At 47.8% G+C, this 17,460-nt stretch overlaps 1 protein-coding gene across 1 annotated transcript in view; it reads right to left on the bottom strand.

Moving 5' to 3' along the window:
• KLHL6 (kelch like family member 6) overlaps window positions 1–17,460 on the bottom strand; it is a 28,660-nt gene that overhangs the window by 2,257 nt on the left and 8,943 nt on the right. The window contains exons 3-6 of the mRNA XM_064164756.1: window positions 11,452–11,901; window positions 7,077–7,314; window positions 4,271–4,473; window positions 1,819–2,032 (exon numbers count right to left, since the gene is read on the bottom strand). Of these exons, the coding sequence (XP_064020826.1) occupies window positions 1,819–2,032; window positions 4,271–4,473; window positions 7,077–7,314; window positions 11,452–11,901 (1,105 nt within the window). The remainder of the gene's footprint in view (window positions 1–1,818; window positions 2,033–4,270; window positions 4,474–7,076; window positions 7,315–11,451; window positions 11,902–17,460) is intronic.

The raw sequence follows: 17,460 nt of genomic DNA on the forward strand, positions 1-17,460 counted from the left end.
TGGAAATATATTTCCTCCTGAGACTGCTAACAGCTATATGGTTCTTACTCTGAATTTTGCAGGGACTGGATATGTCTTCTACAGCAACTGCATAGAACAGGCCTGCAGAAACCTTGCAGCCACAGTCTTGTTGATGAGATGCAACATTGCCTGGGGTCCTACCTACTGGCTAAGTGAGCATTTACCTATTGCAGTTCTAATAAATGCTGATTTTGACAATGCTAGTCTAATACTTGAGAGGTGATCAAGTCACTGTGAGGTAACTAACAAGTTGTATTTCCTAGTTGAAGCAGGCTGTTAGTTACAGTCATTGATCTGGCAGTAGGTAACTTGCAGATAATTTGATTGCTTTGGATTCAGTAACCAAAGAGTCTTTTATCTTTCAAACTTTGTCTGTGGCTGACTTTGAGTCAATTCAAATAGATTTGTTTCTCAGCCAGGTAAGCAGTGGATTTACTGGTAGGTGTTCCTGCCCAAAAGATGGTGAATGAAAGTATCTGGAGTATTGTATCAGTTTTTACTGGGGGTTGTATCAGCTAGCCTGTATCAACTGTGCCTTCTATTTCTGTTATCCTGTACAAAAAGGATGAGGTCCATTCCTGTGCTGAGAAGAACCATGAGGTTGCTACATGTACACAAGGTGCATGCATGTATATATCTCTGTGTGTCTGCATACACACACACACATGTGCACTGACATCCAAATTGCAACTCTCCCTTCAGAACACCACTTATTGGAGATGCTCTGGCTCTGTACCAGCTCTCAGCCCCATTGATTATACTACAAGTGAGAAACTTTATTCATCGATGCTGAGAGAGGGATGGGGAACTTCTCAGAGCTCTTGTTTTGGAAACAAGTGTTCCTCTTTTCTTCTTTTGGTTTTTGAAGCACCATCTGGAGGTGTGTGCAGGCTCCCTCCTTAGTTCAGCTGGCCACCATTAAATTCTTCCTCTTTTATCTTCATTTCCATTTCTGGCAATTGACTGAATCAACCCCAAGTGAGCTCTAGTGAAGAGATCTAGGACCTTGGTATCAGTAGCTCCACTCCCACTCCCATGACCTGCTTCTATTGCTCACATCCCTACATCAATCTTGTATGCAATGGGCTGTGTAATGAGAGGGGACATGATGTAACTATGAAGTCATGCCTTTGCCACTAGAAACACACTTTTGGATGGCTTTAAATTATCTGGGCTAGCTCCAGCTTTTCAAGACACCTGCCACACTACCAAGGAGTTTGACTCGGTGACTCTTCACTGCTGTGTGTTGAATATGCCGGATTCTCATCCCTCACTAAACTCAGTGAGCACAGCCCTATGAGGAGAGGCTGAGGGAGCTGGGATTGTTTAGCCTGGAGAAGAGGAGGCTCAGGGGTGACCTTATTGCTGTCTACAACTACCTGAGGGGTGGTTGTGGCCAGGAGGAGGTTGCTCTCTTCTCTCAGGTGGCCAGCACCAGAATGAGAGGACACAGCCTCAGGCTGCACCAGGGGAAATTTAGGCTGGAGGTGAGGAGAAAGTTCTTCACTGAGAGAGTCATTGGACACTGGAATGGGCTGCCCGGGGAGGTGGTGGAGTCGCCGTCCCTGGGGCACTTCAAGGCAAGGTTGGACGTGGCACTTGGTGCCATGGTCTAGCCTTGAGCTCTGTGGTGAAGGGTTGGACTTGATGATCTGTGAGGTCTCTTCCAACCCTGATGATACTGTGATACTGTGGGAAGAGTCATCTGACCATTTCAACATAGTTCATAGGGTCTCTGGGTAATGCCAGCAGACAGAAACAAGGCCTGCTGTGCCTAAACAAGAATGCTTCACTTACCCACAACATAAATGTGATCACGGAAACTTGCAGCATTGATGCATTTGGCTTCTACTGGCATGGAAGCTTTCAGGCTCCACGTGTTGGTCGCAGGGTCATAGCACTGAGTCTTGTCTGTCGCCAGCTTCCCGTTGGGTCCTCCTCCAATCACATAGAGTTTCTTCTTGTAGCTGGCTGCTGCAAAGGAGCTTACATTGACCACGAGGGGAGCAGCCTGTGTGACCATAAAAAAATCATTAATAACCATCTGAAGTTGTCAGGCTGCTGCCTGTGGAGTGGGAGCCTGCTGAGCTTGAACTTAGACATCTCTTTTAAGATGATCAGCAGGGTTCAGGAGATGCAATTCTAGGGGACAAGGGAAAAGTATATTTCAGCTTTTTCTTAAGACTGTAACATTGTTAATAATGATTTTCTCTGCTCAAATCCTGTTGTTGAAATTACTTCAACAATTCAAAAGCTAGAAAAAATACAGAAATGGCCCAAATCTCCTTTTCATACTTATGTACATTTAACCCTCCCCCCCCAAAAAAAACCCCACAAGAAACTCGTTCCTACCGACTGCTATTTGCAGCTGTGATTGAGATTCCTCTGCCTTGCTTTGTAACATCTAAAAGCTAGGGGGTTTATCTGCCATTATAATGCCTAATCTCATTGCTTTCATGGATTAATTGGCTGCCTAATACTCTCCTCTCGTTGCCTGAGGTACAGTTAAGGAGAACGTGGGGGTTTTTTTTCCATCCTATTTACCTTGAAAGCTTTGTGCTTTCAACTTAAATGCATCACCCGTGCAGTAGATAATGCACAGGTTGATGTATTTTTATGTTATGTATCACAGCAGTAGTTTTCCACCCTCAATACTCAAGAAAGGCTGAAATACATTCCCTCCTGAGACTACCAACAGCTACATGGGCCCCTCAATTCAAGAAGGATGTTGAGGTGCTGGAACATGTCCAGAGAAGGGCAACAAAGCTGGTGAGGGGCCTGGAGCACAAATCCTATGAGGAGAGGTTGAGGGAGCTGGGCCTGTTTAGCCTGGAGAAGAGGAGGCTCAGGGGTGATCTTATTACTGTCTACAACTACCTGAAGGAACATTGTAGCCAGGTGGGGGGTGACCTCTTCTCCCAGGCAACCAGCAACAGAACAAGGGGACACAGTCTCAAGTTGTGCCAGGGTAGGTCTAGGCTGGATGTTAGGAAGAAGTTCTTCACTGAGAGAGTGATTGGCATTGGAATGGGCTGCCCAGGGAGGTGGTGGAGGCACCGTCCCTGGGGGTCTTCAAGAAAAGCCTGGATGAGGCACTTAGTGCCATGGTCTGGTTGATTGGATAGGGCTGGGTGCTAGGTTGGACTGGATGATCTTGGAGGTCTCTTCCAACCTGGTTGATTCTATGATTCTATGGTTCTTATTCTGAATTTGGTGGGGATTCATTGTTCTTACTTGCTGTTTTACGGGCTACTAGCTTGAAAAGCTAACTAAGAAAAAGAAAACAGACATTGATTAGAAGGCAATCCTCTGATTTTTACTTTCTGAAGGATAGAATCATAGAATGGCTTAGTTGGAAGGGACCTCAAGGATCATCCAGTTCCAACCCCCTGCCATAGGCAGGAACATCTACCACTAGAACAGGTCACTCAAGGCCTCACCCAGCCTGGTCCTGAACACCTTCAGGGAGGTTGTGGAGCACAGAATCACCCAATGTCATCAAAGATCACATTGGGTGATTCTGTGCTCCACAACCTCCCTGGGCAACCTATTGCAGAAGATCACATTGGGTGATTCTGTGCTCCACAGCCTCCCTGGGCAACCTATTGCAGAAGATCACATTGGGTGATTCTGTGCTCCACAACCTCCCTGAGCAACCTATTGCAGAAGATCACATTGGGTGATTCTGTGCTCCACAACCTCCCTGGGCAACCTATTGCAGAAGATCACATTGGGTGATTCTGTGCTCCACAGCCTCCCTGGGCAACCTATTGCCGAAGATCACATTGGGTGATTCTGTGCTCCACAGCCTCCCTGGGCAACCTATTGCAGAAGATCACATTGGGTGATTCTGTGCTCCACAACCTCCCTGAGCAACCTATTGCAGAAGATCACATTGGGTGATTCTGTGCTCCACAACCTCCCTGGGCAACCTATTGCAGAAGATCACATTGGGTGATTCTGTGCTCTACAGCCTCCCTGGGCAACCTATTCCAGTGTCTCACCACCCTCACTGTAAAGAACCCTTTCCTAACATCTAGCTTGACTCTGCCTTCTTCCAGTTTGAACCCATTACTCCTTGCCCTGTCATTACAAGACATTTCTATGGAAACATAGTTTTTGCAGGCCAGAAATACTTAAAAGTATTGCAACCAAATCCTGTCCTGTTCTTTTTCACAACTCAAAGCCGCAATGTTTGCTGATTAAAACGATCCAAATGAGTAAAATGTTATGTGATGCAGCATCTTACCTCTGACCAGCAGTTATGAAAAGGATCATATGCTTCCATGCTGTTGATTCTCTGCATGCCATCGAACCCACCAATGACATAGACTTTGCCACCCAGCACAGCCATTTTATGCCTCCATCGCCCAATATTTAGGTACTCAATTTGTATCCATTTGTTGATGGAGGCGTTGTATTTCCAGACATCATGCTTCGTTTCTTTGCCACCTGTGGTGCACATGGCACGAGTAAGTATCACAGAACACCTTGTATTTTCTCAGAATAGCTTGTAGTTACTCAGACTCTCCAGTAGGTTTACACTTCAAACTGTTCTCTCACAAGAGAAAGTAACTCCTTGGTACTTACTGTTAGCTTCTTAATTACCTCCACCAATGGCCTGTTATGCCAGGATAAAAGGTCTTCAGTTAATTTACTTAATACTGAAGGAAACTGAACAATGTCTACAACCAAATATTTGGTAGATATAAATCACTGTTCCTCACTCAACCAGACCATAACCACTATCATTGTAATGCCAGTGGATGACCAACCACCTACAGCATGGTGATAGCCAGGAGATTTATGTGCAAAGTGACAAATAAACAAATGTCACTTAAATAAGAGGGTGGGGGATGCTGCACCTGGTTGTGCCAAATGCCTTGAAGGCAGGTCTGCACTCCCAGTTTGTGCAGGGTAGATCCAGTCAGCTAAGCTTAGTGGTTTACCTTGTAAACCCAAGTACTCGACTCCCAACTCCTATCAACAGCAGTCCTACATGACATGTTAGCAGTTTTACCATTCATCCTTGAGACCATATGGCTGTACCTCTCTTTCTGGTCTCTACTGACTTGAATTTGCTTCATATTTATAAGACTGAAGGTCAGAATTGGACCCTGCAAACTCATTCTGGAGCTGACTTGCAAGTGAATCTTTTACTCGCGCCGAAGCGGAGAGCTGCGTTTTAAATGAGCATTTTTGTTTGCATCTCATTTTTGGCATAACTGCAATCTGAATGGATCTAGTTAAGCCTGAAACCACATGTTAAGACTGAGTAGCTTATTCCGTCATCTGCAAGCTGATTAAATATTTGCTTCACTGGTGAATATACTGAAAAGGGAATTCATATTCCATTGAGAAAGTGTCTGCCTTCATTGGTATTCTGTACTGCAGCCAGATCACTGCAAACCGATGGGGCTCATCTCTGGGCCAAATAGCAGATTGAATAGGAGATAATTAGCATGCTAGAAAGAGTCGTTTGTAATGCTTTTGTCTCAGTATTTTTCACATGTATGTGTTGAATTTTATTTGCACTCAAATAGCTGAAATGGTTGAAGGGCCTGAATGCAGCATTCATGGTTACAATGGGGCTGAGAGACTGCAGGTGTTCGCTGATCCTCCCTTGAAATTTCATTTTTACAGGAGCTTGCTGTGTCCTGCGCAGGCTGAAACCCTGGTAGGAGCCTGAGCTGGACCGGGTGGGTAGATTTGATGCACACCATGGGGCAGGGAGAGATTTTTGAGAGAATTGGAGGCTTACTTTGTTTCTGGTTTTTTCTTTTTCTCTCTCCCCCCCCCCCCCCCCCCCTTCTCTAGACCACAGTTCTTTGTAATTTGAGGAAAAAATGTAACTGAGTAAAAGGTAACAGACTGGTGAGTGGTAATTCCTGTCATTTTTCATTTCAGCTTTAGTGTTTCAGTCAGTCTTCCCAGCATTCAGGGAAATGGTAATCTAAAAGTAGCCATAATCTTGTGCAAGGGACTTTTCTATTGTTCAGATACTAAAAGAGCAGGAAAGACTCCAAGTTGTATCAAGATACCAAGGGAAATGAGCACATGGGAGGGAAGATCAAGTTAGGAAAGATGCAAATCAAGTTGGAAAAGAACCAAATCACAGGAGCTAAAAGAAAGAAAACATGGGTAGAAGGACACGTGGGAGAAGACAGATGTCTCATCAGGATCATGACATTAATAATTTGTTTTAACTGAAAATAAACTACTAATTACTTTGGTCCACTCAGCCTTTTATTTGGGTGGGAGACAGAAGAAAGGAGAGAGAGATTGAGAGATACGACATTAGGCAGGGAAGGAAGAAGGAAGACCTGCGAGAACAGCAGGATGAAAGCCACCTTAGACTCACCGTAGCAGAGTGTTAGCTTGGCCTGGAGGCAGCCTGCACAGAGCATAAAGGAAGAGCAGAAAAGAGACACCAGAATAAAAGAAAGCAAAACCACTATCATCTAGAAGAAGAGGAAAGGTTGAGCAATTAAAGGCAAATAGAAAAAGAGATCTCTCAGCTCAAGGGTGTGAAGCTGTGAGGGATGTTCCCTAGTTGGGCTGTTTGATTTAGGTTCCCCCTCTACAACTGACTTTTAACAGAGGGTCTGCTGCCAGAGCAAAAAGAAACTCCCTATGGGCTGAAAGGAAATAATCTCATTCTTATTGCAGGACAAAGATTTAATAAACTTCATTTTGGAGTGAGGTAATAAAACTGTGTGGATTCCCAAAGGGAGTTAATTATTCTGCATTTATGTTTCTTAAACTGTTCCCAGGTGCCTACCCAGACCAAGTCACTGAGTGTCCAGGGTGCTGCACACAAGTAGCCTTGCACATAGGTTAGTACTCTTTGGAAGGAATCCCGTGCTAAAAGCAGGGTTAGGAAGCATCCTCACACATCCAGCACTTCTCTAGAGCCTGTTCAAAGCCAGAGCAGTAGGAATTGCTGCAGAGCTGAATGCTCCTCAAGCTACCTCAGGCATGCTCTCAATAAAAGCCCATAGTAACTGTGAGACCCCTCTGCTCCCCTCTTCCACTCCCAGTGTCTTGTTCCTTACCCGATATGTAGACTTCATTTTTTAGCGTAATGCATGCAAACTCCACCCATTTTTTATTCTCATTCTCCGTCTCCTGCTCTGTGATTGGTAATTTTGCCACTTCCAGGCGGCTTCGCCTCAAAGGATCCAGGCAAGTCACTTCTGCTACAAACTTCTCATCTTTTGTACAGCCCCCTATGATCATAAACACCTCAGACTGGAACTCGTGCATCCTGGGCTTGGTTCTTTCTGTGATAATCTAAATGCAAGCAAGACAGAGTGAGTACACAGGGCACTTATGCTGACCACTGCAGAAAGCTCTGGTGACCTTCCTGCTGAGTACCTGTTTTGCAAATCACAGCTGGCTTACATTAGCCCAAACACTTACTGTTGGAGTGCTACAGCTATTGGAACTTGAAATACTGGAACATAAGCCATGGACAGGGAGAGTGCAGGAGCTCAGAAGCACTGAGTTAAGATAAAATGGAAGGTTGGAATGACCTTAGGGAATGGTGTAACAAATAGAAACAAATGTAAGGCTGGAGCCTGTGGTTTTTGCCTATCTCTGCTGACTTAGATTGCTTAGACACAATGTAGGTGTTGTTGAGAGAGAGAAGGGCAACGAGGCTGGTGAGAGGACTTGAGCACAGCCCTACGAGGAGAGGCTGAGGGAGCTGGGATTGGTTAGCCTGGAGAAGAGGAGGCTCAGGGGTGACCTTATTGCTGTCTACAACTACCTGAGGGGAGGTTGTGGCCAGGAGGAGGTTGCTCTCTTCTCTCAGGTGGCCAGCACCAGAACCAGAGGACACAGCCTCAGGCTGTGCCAGGGGAAATTTAGGCTGGAGGTGAGGAGAAAGTTCTTCCCTGAGAGAGTCATTGGACACTGGAATGGGCTGCCCGGGGAGGTGGTGGAGTCGCCGTCCCTGGGGCTGTTCAAGGCAGGACTGGACGTGGCACTTGGTGCCATGGTCTGGCCTTGAGCTCTGTGGAAAGGGTTGGACTTGATGATCTGTGAGGTCTCTTCCAACCTCGGTGATACTGTGATACTGTGATGATGGATGTCTATGCTAATTAGTATGTAATTTCTAACACAAGTACATGGAACCAACTGCAGTTTAACACAGTTTGTAGCCTTCTGATGAAAGGTATAGAAACACATGTTTGGAATGCAAGAAATGGATTGGCTTGCATCAAGCATCTCCCTGTCTCTTCTGATGCCCGTGGCAACTTATCAAATGCTCTCTAAGGCAAACATCCTAGAAGCACTCAGTAGAGGTTGCTCTACCCTTCTTTCAGCAGGGTTTCTCCAATACTGGACTTAGTTGGGTTTGCCACCTGCTAAGATCCTCTCAGAACCTCTTGGGAATTCCCAGGGTTGCACCAAGATTTATGAAGGTGATGAGTAGTGACAAGTTTGGCCTCACATGAGGCATCTGCAAAGGGCAGATTTTATTTGGGCCAACAGAGTGAGGGAAAGGATGGAGGCCCACAAGGTTTGTACATGCCCTGGGGAGCTTGGATTGGAGAGAGCAGCACTGCAGTTAGTGCTAGCAGAAAGTAAATGCTCTCATTATTTGTCCTGAAGAGATATGTTGAAGTGCCAAAGCAATAACAATTCTCAGCTCTGGGGTTGTTTTATTTCTTTGTTTATAAACCTTAATTTTTAAGCCAAAATGTGAAGATGTACTTAAAGGCAGCACCAGACTCTGAAATGTGGTTAGCTCTAATTTACTGCTTGTTGGCTCAGTTTATCGACCAGGTCTTTGTTTCAAGGACACTGCACAAAGTCCCTTCCTGGATAGATGTTCACCAGGAGCAAAGAATGCAGAGGGTGTTTGGGAGCCTGGGTTCTGCTCAGAGGAAATAGTGGCAAGCAAGTGGAAATGAATGCATTGGAGACTCGAGGTGTGCTGGCTCTGTGCTGCTGAAGGACAGAAGGAATCACTTTTATCCTCCCCTATCTCCCTAGATTTTCATCCTGGAAGAAATGCAGTGTGGAAGGCATATCACAGGCTCACAGGATGTCAGGAGTTGGAAGGGACCCAAGGAGATCATCCACTCCAGCCCCCCCTGCCACAGCAGGACAATCCTATCTAACACAGATCACACAGGAACACATCCACACAGGCCTTGAATGTCTCCATAGTAGACCCCACAACCTCTTTGGGGAGCCTGTTCCAGTGCTCTGTGACTCTTACATAAAGAAGTTCCCCCTTGTGTTGAGGCAGAATCTCTTTTGCTGCAATTTACACCCATTGCTCCTCGTCCTATCACAGGGAGCAGTGAGCAGAGCCTGTCTGTGTCCCCCCCTGCCCCGTGTGTGTCCTGTCCGCCCCCCCCCCCCTGCCCCCTGTCAGTCCTCAGATACTTATAAACATTTATCAAATCCCCTCTAAGTCTTCTCTTTTCCAGACTAAGCAGGCCCAGGTCCCTCAGCCTCTCCTCATCAGCCATGCCCTCCTGTCCCCTCATCATCCTCCTCGCCCTCCATTGGACCCTCTCCAGCAGATCCCTGTCCCTCTTCAACTGGGGAGCCCAAAACTGAACACAGTATTCAAGATGAGGTCTCACCAGGGCAGAGTAGAGATATGGAGCACCTGAAGTTGTTCCTCTGTTTATGCTGTGTCACAGGGCATTTGCCAGTTTGCAGCCCTTCATGTTCTGCTGGGGCAGGTCTGCAGTTGATTGCAGTTGTTACCCTTTGCCTTTGTACTGGGGAAGTCACCTGGTGTCTGGTTTAGTTGCACAAGCTCTGCCCCAGAGAAGCAGTCTGTGGACCCGCTGGTTAAATGCTGTGACAGCAGGCATCTTGCTTGCAGTTTTCCTTCTCTTTCTGCTTTTAAATGTTTGTAAGTTGGCATGGTTTATCTATCCCTTCCACAGACCTAGCTTCTGTATTTGTCCCTGTGCTTAGAAAATTCTCAGGCACAGTTTTTAAAACCTCTGTCCCAGGACTTGCCAGAGTTCAGAATTCTGTTTTTAACCTGTCTGTCACCACTGGCAGGTGTCAGCCCCAGGCAGGAGAGCTGGCAGGGTGACCCCTGACCGCTGCCTCTTTGAAGATGAGTGTAATGAGTGTTCAGCCCTGAGCAACACTCCCTCTGTCTGCCTTGAGTGGAGGCTTCCTCGAGGAGTTCCCACCAGGCTGGCTGATGCTGCCCTAGGTCATTGTGTACTCTTACACAGTCACCAGCACAAAGAGCCCTCAGCCTCTCTCCTGCTGCCAGTGACACATCTGCTGCTAGTGGTGAATCCACAAGATGCTCCTGAGGCCCCTTACCTTCCTCTGACTCCCTGAGAAGGCACACACATTTCCTCACACACTTACATAGCATTGCTCCTGTTGTGAAATCTGACCTCTGGGTGCTCTTCCCTCTACCCCATATTTTGGACCAGGTGCAACTGATACCTAACTTTCCAAAGAGAACAGGCAGTTGAAGGACTGAAGAACCACCACAGCCTACTTGCCCACAGCAGGCAGGACAGCACTCATCTGGGTGCCAGGACGAACCTGTCTCTTTGGGTGCAGAGACCTCTGCAAATGGGGAGGATGGGCAGACCTCTCCTCTGAGAAGAGACAGTCTCCTTGATGGGAGGTTCTCTCTTTCTGGAGCATTTCCCCCATAAGTAACAGATGAAGATGATCTTGGAGGTCTCTTCCAACCTGGTTGATTCTATGATTATCTATGTGCAGATTTGAAAGAGTCATTACAGACTGAGGCACAGTTCAGTGGAAGAAGACTGGCTAGGGCTGGGTGCTAGGTTGGACTGGATGATCTTGGAGGTCTCTTCCAACCTGGTTGATTCTATGATTCTATTTGAAAGAGTCATTACAGACTGAGGCACAGTTCAGTGGAAGAAGACTGGTTAGGGCTGGGTGCTAGGTTGGACTGGATGATCTTGGAGGTCCCTTCCAACCTGGTTGATTCTATGATTATCTATGTGCAGATTTGAAAGAGTCATTACAGACTGAGGCACAGTTCAGTGGAAGAAGACTGGATAGGGCTGGGTGCTAGGTTGGACTGGATGATCTTGGAGGTCTCTTCCAACCTGATTAATTCTATGGTTCTATGATTCCTTTGCTAGGCTTGAAGTAATAGCTAAGAGGGTGAGGTGCCATTTGCCTTTGTACTGGGGAAGTCACCTGGCATCTGCTTTAGCTGCACAAGTGTGTGTGTGTGAAGGGTTGAACAAGACCCTGTAAGCTCTGTTTCAAAAAGCACCTGAATTCTCTAAATGAGCAGGGTAGGCACTGGTGAGGCTCACCTTTACATCTCAGTAGCAGCAGTTAGTGCGGCTTGGCCGCGAGTACATTTTCTGTCCCATGGCACCGCTCTTTCCGATGGGATGTTTGCTCAAAAGCATGAGACCTTCAGGAAGGGCAGCGAATACCTACCTCATTGCCCGACAGGTGGTACATCCTGGCTTCCTGAAGCAAAGGGAAGACCTCTGGGCACTGTCTAATGAGTCGATCGGCTTCAACAGTCTCTACGAAGTACCAGGGGTCCAGGAGGGGCAGGCGCACGTTCTGCAGCACGTCGGGCAGGAGCGGAAGCCTCTCCGGCTCCTTGTACCGGACCCAACTCATGACGGTTTCGAACACCTGCGCCTCTTCCGTGACGTAGAGGTCATCGCTCTTCAGCGTGCTGCAGAGAACGTCAGCCGGCAGCTCCAGGAACTCCTCGTGGTTCAGGACCTGGGTGAAGTTCTGAATGAGGTAGTTCTGCACCTGTTGTTTCAGGCTGTGCAGGGAGTGGGCATCAGCCAGCCTCAGGATGCCCACGCAGTTCTCCGGCTGGAGGGCTTCGGTGAGAAAGCTGGCACAAGCATCCACCATGCGCAGGAACTGGGGACAGAAACAGCATCTGTAAGCACAGGGCAGCTGCTTGTATGGCTCTGTCACAGGAGAGCTATGGAGCTTTGGGGCTGGGCCACAACCAGCTATGCACAGCACAGCGCAGAGCTGGGGGAGACAAGAAATCATAGAATCATAGAATCAAGCAGGTTGGAAGAGACCTCCAAGCTCATCCAGACCAACCTATCCCCCAGCCCTAACCAGTCAACTAAACCATGGCACTAAGTGCCTCATCCAGGCTTTGCTTCAACACCTCCAGGGACGGTGACTCCACCACCTAAAATCAGTCATATGAGGACAGAATCTGCAGTTTGAAATGAAAATTTCTTCTCCCCACTGTTTTTTATTCTCTCTGCATCCACATTGGTTCTTCTCCCTCTTGCAGGACGAAAAGGCCTGTGACAGTCACAGATTTTGTTTCACAGAAGTAAAGGGTTTCCTGCCATTCCCCTTCTGCCTGTGATTTCTCAAAGCACTGGCAACCATAGAGTTATAAAGCATAGCTGAGGCCTCCAGGCTGTGTATTTGCTTACCCTGTCTCATCTTGCCTGTCAGCTCAGATCGACTAGAAGAGAGTCTGCTTTTGGAGTGCAGGTGGCTCCACTGTCTGCATTTATGCTCCCACCATCCAAACTCTGATCATGTCTCAGGCCTTGCAAGGGAGGTGGAAAGTGAATGTTGAGCTCTTGGAAGGTCTGAGCCAGAGTGCAGGCCCCCAGCATGTATGGGCATACTGCCCTGTACTGGGGTTGTGTTAGCTTGAGGCTAACTGGAATATTTTAGTGAGAAGACTTAGATGATAGGCTGTGAAGAGGAAACAATGGTGATGGCTACTGCACTCATAGGCTTGCTGAGATGCATGAGAACAAGAACACAAACATAGATAAGACAGTGTGGGTCTCTGTCACAGCTGGTGCCTGTACTTTTCTCCCTGGCCTGCTTTCTATGTAACTAATCTTTCTGCTTTCTAACCCCCCTGGCTGATCCTCCAAATTCACCTTGCATGTAAGGCAAACTCTGGGATAAGGTAGAGGGGTGGGAAGAAGGTGGAAGGGTGGTTGGGAGTCCCTCCTGGGGACTCTGGTTTCTGGGAGGGCTGCTGTGTTTCTATATCACATCTAACTTGTATAGTTCTGTCTATAGCTGTAATATCTGCTTGTATATTGTGCTAAGCTGTGAATATAAAGCTTCATTCTTTAACTTTCAGCCAGTTGAGTCTAGTCTGGATGACTTCATAAGACAGGTAACACCCAAACCATCACAGGTGTACATGGCAAGAGGATATTGACCATCAGCACATTGCTGATGTTGCCTGACAGCCAGGGAGGCCTTTGGAGACTGTTTTCCTTTGGTTTAAAAAACCACAGGTGTGCATTTTACACATGGAGTCTGCTTAATCAAGGAACTTGCCACATCTGCATTCAATAGGGCATCACAACTACTCTCCTTCACTTCCTTTGCACACTAGCCCCCATCTGAGGGTCCCAGATGTGCAGATCTTGAACCACAGAAGCTTGTGGGGCGTTTGCTGTGGATTGCATTATGAGCCGGGTCACTGGTGGGTACTCACGAACTGGGAACCAGTTTTGGGTAGAGCTGGTAAGTTGCAGTGCTTCATCTTGGGCTCTCCCTCACCTCTGCAGTTTCAGCTATGGGCAGGACATCACTATTTCATTTGCCTTTGCCACTGGGCAGTGTGAATGGCAACACACACAAAGATGGGTCAGAACTGATGCTGTGCATTTCCACCCGTGCTTTTTGGGCCCTTTTTTCGATGCAGTGTCAGCAAACAAACTGTTTTAACTCCTTCTGTCCCACTGGGGAAAGTTGCACAACAGTAATTTAGGGGCAAAGAGGAAGCGAAACATTTTTAACCACTGTAGTATGTAGATTTGTCTCAGTGATTAGGGTAGAACCTTCCAGACCTGGTGGTATCTTGTTGACACATTTAGACTGCTTACCAGAGCTGAGTGATCACAGACGCTGTGTACAGACTACCTGGTTCCTGTTTTACATTTAGATGTGGTCAAGGGTTTAGAGAAATGCAACTGGCTGGTGGACAGGGGTAGCAGAGGTCGCAGAGTGTGTTGCTGCCTTTGTAATCTAACAGAGCTTGCTGGCCCCTTGGTGCCTGTCATGCTTCCTCTGCCTGTGCTCTGGGCTAGCACAGGGCTAACACTCTGAATTCGCCTCTGTGTTTCCCTCAGGATCTGAGAGGATGCTGCCAGCACAGGTAGTCCACAGAGCTGAGTCATGTTAAGCATTAGCCCTTTAAATGCTGGCAGTAAAGAGAAGGGAAAAACCAAAAGAGACCTGCCAAGGTCATCCGTGAGCCTGGGAGTAGATCTCCAAACCACATTCTCACCAGCCTGTGGCCCAACCACTCTGGGGTGCTCTCATTATTTACACATGGCTTGCTAAGAGTGATACTCATGAGATGCCACTGGAGGCTTTTCACCCAGGCAGGCAGAGCACACAAGTCTGACGGGCACCCAGGCACCACCAGTCACACTGAGTAGCTGTGTTTGTGGCCAGACAGCTGCAGAACTGCAAGATGTGGGTGTGAGAAACAGTCCTTGCTGAGGGCTTGGAGAGGTTGGGCTGCTCAGGAGCGTATGAAGGCAGGACTTTCCCTGGCTGCTGCTCCGCCTCTCCATGCAGCACTGCCTCCCCAATGCTCCCTTCATTTAGAGACAAAACTCCCCATCAAAATCCCCCGAATTTTCTGGGTGCACTTCAGTCAGTCTCATGAGAGCAGGTGGCTCAGAAGAGCACCCCTGAGCCTCTACTTCATTTGCTCTGATTACTCTTGCAGAGCTCTAAATTGTCTTCTTTCCCTTCTGCTAGTACTCTTCCTCATGCCACCCCAGGAATTCTGAAAGGCCTGTTCCCTGGGAAATTTCCTCAACAACTGGATCCTCCTCTTAATTGCCCTTTGAATCCAGGTTCTTACTTTCTAGAGACATCCCATATGCTTACTTGGCTTCCACTTGGCCTTCTCTTTGAATAATACAGTTTATTCTCCCCATTTAAGTCCTTGCATGTCCTAGCTTCATTCAACTGTCTCATGTAGACAGTGTCAGCAGTCCTGCCTCCTGCTATATCCCTCAGAAAGGGAAGGGATGAAGGTGGTTGAAAGGGCTCTTATTCATAATCCCTCTCTGCATGCAGCACGCTTTGGGGTCAGATCCTGTGTCATGCAGCTGCTCTGCCCCTGGCCACCCGCTCTGCTGTGGCTGCCTGGGCAGCAGGTCCTGGCTCAGCAGTAACACCCACGTCCCAGGTGAGCCAGCCAAGCACTGAGGGGCACAATGACCCCTTGAGGGGCTGCTCCAGAGAGCTGACAGCTTTCTGAGCCTACAAACCAATCTCTGACCTAGAGGTGCATATATAATCATAGAATTAGTCTGGTTGGAGGAGACCTTTAGGATTACAAAGTCCAACTGTTAACCCAGCACTGCCAGGTCACCACTAAACCATGTCCCTCAGAACCATATCTGCAGGCCTTTTAAACTCCTCCAAGGCTGGAAACTCCACCATTGCCACGGGCAGCCCATTCCAGGGCTTGACAACCCTTTCTGTGAAGAAATTTTTCCTGGTGTCCAATCTAAATCACCCCTGGCACAACTTGAGGCCATTTCCTCTTGTCCTGTTGCCTGTTACTTGTGAGAAAAGACCAAGCCCCATTCTCCACAAGCTCCTTTCAGGTAGCTGTAGAGAGCAAAGTCTCCCCTGAGCCTCCTTTTCTCCTGTCTAAATAGCCCCAGTTCTCTTGGCTGTTCCTCGGCAGACTTGTGCTCTAGGGCCCTCCAGTCATGCCCTCTTGATTGCACGGCTGGCCCTGCACGGAGGCTGCAGCATCTCTAGCAGTGTCCTGTGGCAGCCAGCCTGCCTGTTCACTGCCAAGTGGCCACACTATGGTTCTAAGATAATTGGCAAAGTATTTCCCTTCTAGTCTGTTGTTCATGAGAGGTGGGGGAAGGTAAGGATGAGAGGGGCTTCGGGAGTCAGTAAGGCCAGCAGGCTGGTGCCACTTTGGCCGTGCTCTGGGGGCAGAGCTGCCCTGCAGCCCAAGGGCATCCCCTGCTGTTTCCAGGGTGGCTGGGATTTCCATGGCAGTGGTCATCACAGCCCCTTGAGGCACTTTAACAAGTGCTCAGGAGCTTGCTTCCCTCCCACCATCTCTTGGCTTCCCCCACAGCAGTTAATGTGACCTCTCGCCCAAGCCACGCTGGGGGAGTGAGGTAATAGGTTTCTTGAAGGGCAGGAGAAGTGCAGACAGGGCTGAAGGTTGTTGAATTACCAAGAGGAAGCAGAGCTCTTTGCCACAGCCCTGAGAAACAGTAGAGGTCTTGGCCCTCACATGAGGTGAAAGGATGAGCTGCTCCTCAGGCAGTGTGGATAGCAGAGGGCACTGGGCTGGCTCCAGGGTGGGCACCAGTCTTGTGAGCATGGCAGCTGGGAAGCTGCCAGCCCAGACAGAGGAGGTGACTACTGAGCCAGTGTTGAACTGTGCTCTAGGTGGGAAAAAAATTGTCTGGGTCACTTCAGGGTGAGGCTTAGTTGTTCAGCTGCTCTCGTTCCAAACCCTTCACTTGCTTCCCCTGGGAGGAAATCTACGTGCACAAAACACACTGCAGACTTCTGTCTCTCTGAACCACCTTCCACTTCTTCCTGCAGTCAGTTTTGGCTGAATTTGGTCAAAATTTCTTGGAAAGAACTAAGGAATAGATAAAATGTGTAAAAAAGTAGTTCCTAGAGAAAAGTTCTCAGCATGGAGAAGGCTCCAGAGAGACCTTAGAGCAACCTTCCAGTATCTGAAGGGGGGATACAAAAAAGATGGGAAGGGACTTTTTGCAAGGACCTGTAGTGATAGGATGAGAGAGAATGCATGGAAACTTGAGGTGGGTAGGTTTAGGCTGGATATTAGAAAGCAAGACTGGATATTAGAAAGAAGTGAGACACTGGAAGAGATTGCCCAGGGAAGTCATGGATGACCCCTCCCTGGAGGTGTTCAAGGCCAGGCTGGATAAAGCCTTGAGCAACCTGGTCTAGAGCAAAGTGTCCCTGCCCATGGCAAGGAGTTGGAACTAGACAATCTTTAAGGTCCCTTCCAACCCAAACCATTCTATGAATTTACAAATCTACAGTGAAATATCTACAACTGTGCAAATTCACAGTCTCAAGTTGTGCCAGGGTAGGTATAGGCTGGATATTAGGAAGAAGTTCTTCACAGAGAGAGTGATTTCCCATTGGAATGGGCTGCCCAGGGAGGTGGTGGAGGCACCGTCCCTGGGGGTCTTCAAGAAAAGCCTGGATGAGGCACTTAGTGCCATGGTCTGGTTGATTGGATAGGGCTGGGTGCTAGGTTGGACTGGATGATCTTGGAGGTCTCTTCCAACCTGGTTGATTCTATGATTCTATGATTCTACTTTCTGGGTCCTTGTCAAGTCTGAGAGATTGAAAAGAGGCACTGCCAAAAATGTTGCTACTCAGATAAAAGAGTTCTATTTGGAATTTGTTTTTCTCATGTCATTAATTGGAAGGGAA

The sequence above is a fragment of the Pogoniulus pusillus genome, chromosome 26 (assembly GCF_015220805.1).
Source record: "Pogoniulus pusillus isolate bPogPus1 chromosome 26, bPogPus1.pri, whole genome shotgun sequence".
Taxonomy (NCBI): Eukaryota; Metazoa; Chordata; class Aves; order Piciformes; family Lybiidae; genus Pogoniulus; species Pogoniulus pusillus.